The sequence below is a fragment of the Dipodomys ordii genome, unplaced genomic scaffold (genome assembly GCF_000151885.1).
Source record: "Dipodomys ordii isolate 6190 unplaced genomic scaffold, Dord_2.0 Scaffold209, whole genome shotgun sequence".
Lineage (NCBI taxonomy): Eukaryota > Metazoa > Chordata > Mammalia > Rodentia > Heteromyidae > Dipodomys > Dipodomys ordii.
In genome coordinates, this window is record NW_012267425.1 from 280,867 (window position 1) to 284,249 (window position 3,383).

The window sequence follows — 3,383 nt, forward strand, 5'->3', positions numbered from 1 at the left end:
GAAGGCAGGAAGGAAGGAAGGAAGGAAGGAAAGAAGGAAGGAAGGAAGGAAGGAAGGAAGGAAGGAGGGAGGGAAGGAAGGAAGGAAGGGAGGGAGGGAGGGAGGAAGGAAGGAGAAATGAAGGAAAGAAACAAGAAATGAAGGAAAAGAAGAAGAAAAGATAAAATATGCTTGAAATAATGCAGAGAGATGGTGTTTTGTGAATTTCTGGCTAGAATTGGAAATAAATATGTTTGGAAAGCATAATATCCATGCCCACTAAGATTAACTTATTCTTTCATTTTCTGACCTCTATTTTAAGACTGTAGCTCATAGAAAGTATGAGTGGCTATACTTAAATATGTCTTTATTGCAATATCGTTATGGAAAAAGAAAATGATTTGGAAATGGAGAGATGTCTACGATGCTTTCGTTGCAAAAAGCAATTCTGAGATTAAGGTCTGGTTTGAACCAATTTTCATAGACACGAACAGCATTGAATGCATATGGGTATGCATAAATGATAAGCTGCATGTTTATGAGAGTATGAAAACATATCACGTGTAGACAAATATGCATTTATGGACCTCTTGTGTATATTGTCTGATTTTAATGAAAAGAAATGACACTTGCAATTTAAACAACAGAAAAAAAAATTAAGTGGAGTGGGTGAGGTGATTTGGAAGCACGGTGCTCCCATCCTTTTTTGTGTGCGCTACTCTTACAGACAGTGCGGCGCCCCCAGTGTCGCGTCTAAGCAGAGAATTACAGTAACCCGGTTTTCAGTGATGAGTCAGAGTGCGTGGTGCTGAAGCTGCTGCCATTTCATCACCTTTGCGAGCACAGCATCCCTCCCTTACCGCTCCCAGCGCTTGGGCCTACCTTGCTTCCGGCTCCCAGGCCAGTGATGCACCGTCGGCCGAGCTAGATCAGGGCTAAGCCACGCTCTCCAAGGCCTTGGTGGGGCGCCCCCTCCCGCCGCCCCAGCCGTGGGCCAAGGAGATTTGCCTAGCTGCTGCCATGGAAGCCATCTGGCTGTACCAGTTCCGGCTCATTGTCATCGGGGATTCCACGGTGGGCAAGTCCTGCCTGATCCGCCGCTTCACGGAGGGCCGCTTTGCTCCGGTTTCAGACCCCACCGTGGGGGTAGATTTTTTCTCCCGCTTGGTGGAGATCGAGCCAGGAAAACGCATCAAGCTCCAGATCTGGGATACTGCGGGTCAAGAGAGGTTCAGGTGGGAGCGCAGCCTGGGCCCGACAGCAGCGGGAGGGTCTTCGGGGTGTGCACAGCCCCTGCAAATCCCTGGGGAGAGAGTACTGTCTGATTCCAATCGCCTTACGGGGGTGACCACCAAGGGTCTGGGCTTCTGCCCAAGCTCACGTTGAGTTTGGTGTAGGGGAAGAAGCGCCGTGGCGGGGAAGGCCATTAATTAACACACATTGCCTGCACTACACCTCCATCAACCTGACCCTTTAGGACTAATAAACAAACTAGAACTGATTGCCATTACAATTCATCAATCTCAGACCCTATGTTACATACTCTCCAAAAGGCTTCCAAGCTATCCCAACATAACTGGCAGCTAGAGATAGGAAAGTAGGTACGTAGGTAGGAAGGTAGGATATTGTCATTTTTGTATCTCTCTGTGTATGTATGCTAACATATGCCTTAACATAAAGGAGCTAGTCAGATAGTGAAGAAGAAATGCATTCCTTCTTGTAATCAGCAATCATGTGCTATGTACCAGACACTGAACTTGTTTCTGGATACAGTGAAGACATATACAAGAGAAAGCCTTGTAATCAAAGCAGGAGTCGGTCTCTTTTTGGAACTTCAATGCCAGTATAGTGTGTAGGGGTGGGAGAATATATACATAATTACACCAGAGTGTCTTGTTTGTATTTGTATGCCACTCCCTACTGTGACACTTGCCACATAATGCATAATCAATGTTTATTTTTCTCTGACAATCCTTTGCTTTTTCCTTTGTAGCATGTTTTACTTGGAATTATATGTATGAATATGGAGGATGGAGGATTAACTGGAAAAAGTGAGGCCCAAGCAAAGGGAGGAAATGTATCTATTTGGAGATAAGAAACAACAAGCCAGAAGGGAGACAGAACAGAGTGTACACAGAAAACTTTGCAGACAACAATCTGAACTAGAGTCAGATCAGCAAGAACCATATCAAAAGGACTCAGTGTCTCAAGTTTATAATTAATATGGTTATTTATTGGACACTAGTTGAGCACAGAAGATATTGTCTAGGTATTTGAAGAGGAGGAGGGAGAAGAGATAACAAACAAGTTTTCTATAGACAAAGTTTTGTCACTTAACTTTGTGCTGATGTCCACTATGTCCATTTCTGTTAAGTGAAGATAGATATCTATGTATGTTTGTTAGAATCTGTATGAATACCCTCTTCATATTCATTCATCATTATTTATTGGGAAATGTTGGGTTGTAAGAGTTATTTACAAATTAAGAATATTAACCCTATCACTAGGTTGGGTAATATATCCCTCCCAGCACTCAGTAGCCTGAGACAGGAAGGTCTTGAGATTGAGACCAACCTAGGCTACCTAGTGATACTCTGTCTCAAAAAACAAAACAAAAAAAAAAGGCAAAAGCAAAAATAGGATGTAAACCTTTTTCTGTCTGTATGTTCCAAGATATTTTCCCAGTTTAAAATGTATCTTTTCACTTTAAAATAGTTTTTTTTATTTAGGGAAGTTAATTTTTCATAGCTTTATTATTTTGCAAATATGTACTTTTATTTTTTAATTTTTAAAAAAATATTTATTTATGCCAGTACTAGGGACTTGAACTACAGCCTCTGTGCTGTGCCTTAGCTTTGTAATACAGATTTAATTTTCTGTATTCAGAAAGGGCTTTAACAAATACAAATCACCAATTAAATAATTTATCAGCATCCATAGCTTGCTTAACTGGTTTCTTAAGTCAGATTTTTAAAAAATTAGTTGGGTGAAGGGGCTAAAGCCTACAGTAATCCCAGCTACTTAAGAGGCAAAGGTAGAAAGGATCACGGTTTGAAGCCAGCCCAGACAAAAATTTGGTAAGAACTCATCACAACCAACCAGCTGGGCATGGTGTTTAATATCTGTCACCTCGGCTACATGGAAGAATTGAAGTTCAGGCTGGCCTAAACAAAACCTCAAGACCTTATTCAATAAATAACTAAAGCACAAAAGGTCAAATAGTGGTAAAGTACCTGCCTAGCAATGTGTGCTTCCTTGATCTTCAAACAGTACCACACACACACACAAAAAAGGATTTTTGGGGGGGGGTCTAGTCGTGGGGCTTGAACTCTGGGCCTGGGCGCTGTCCCTCAGCTCTTCAGCTCAAGGATAGAGCTCTACCACTTGAGCCACAGCGCCACTTC

General features: G+C 42.2%; 1 protein-coding gene across 1 annotated transcript in view; it reads left to right on the plus strand.

Moving 5' to 3' along the window:
• Positions 1-697: 697 nt before the first annotated feature.
• Rab39b (RAB39B, member RAS oncogene family) overlaps positions 698-3,383 on the plus strand; it is a 7,280-nt gene continuing 4,594 nt past the window's right edge. The window contains exon 1 of the mRNA XM_013035328.1: positions 698-1,214. Within this exon, the coding sequence (XP_012890782.1) occupies positions 1,000-1,214 (215 nt within the window). The 5' untranslated portion in view covers positions 698-999. The remainder of the gene's footprint in view (positions 1,215-3,383) is intronic.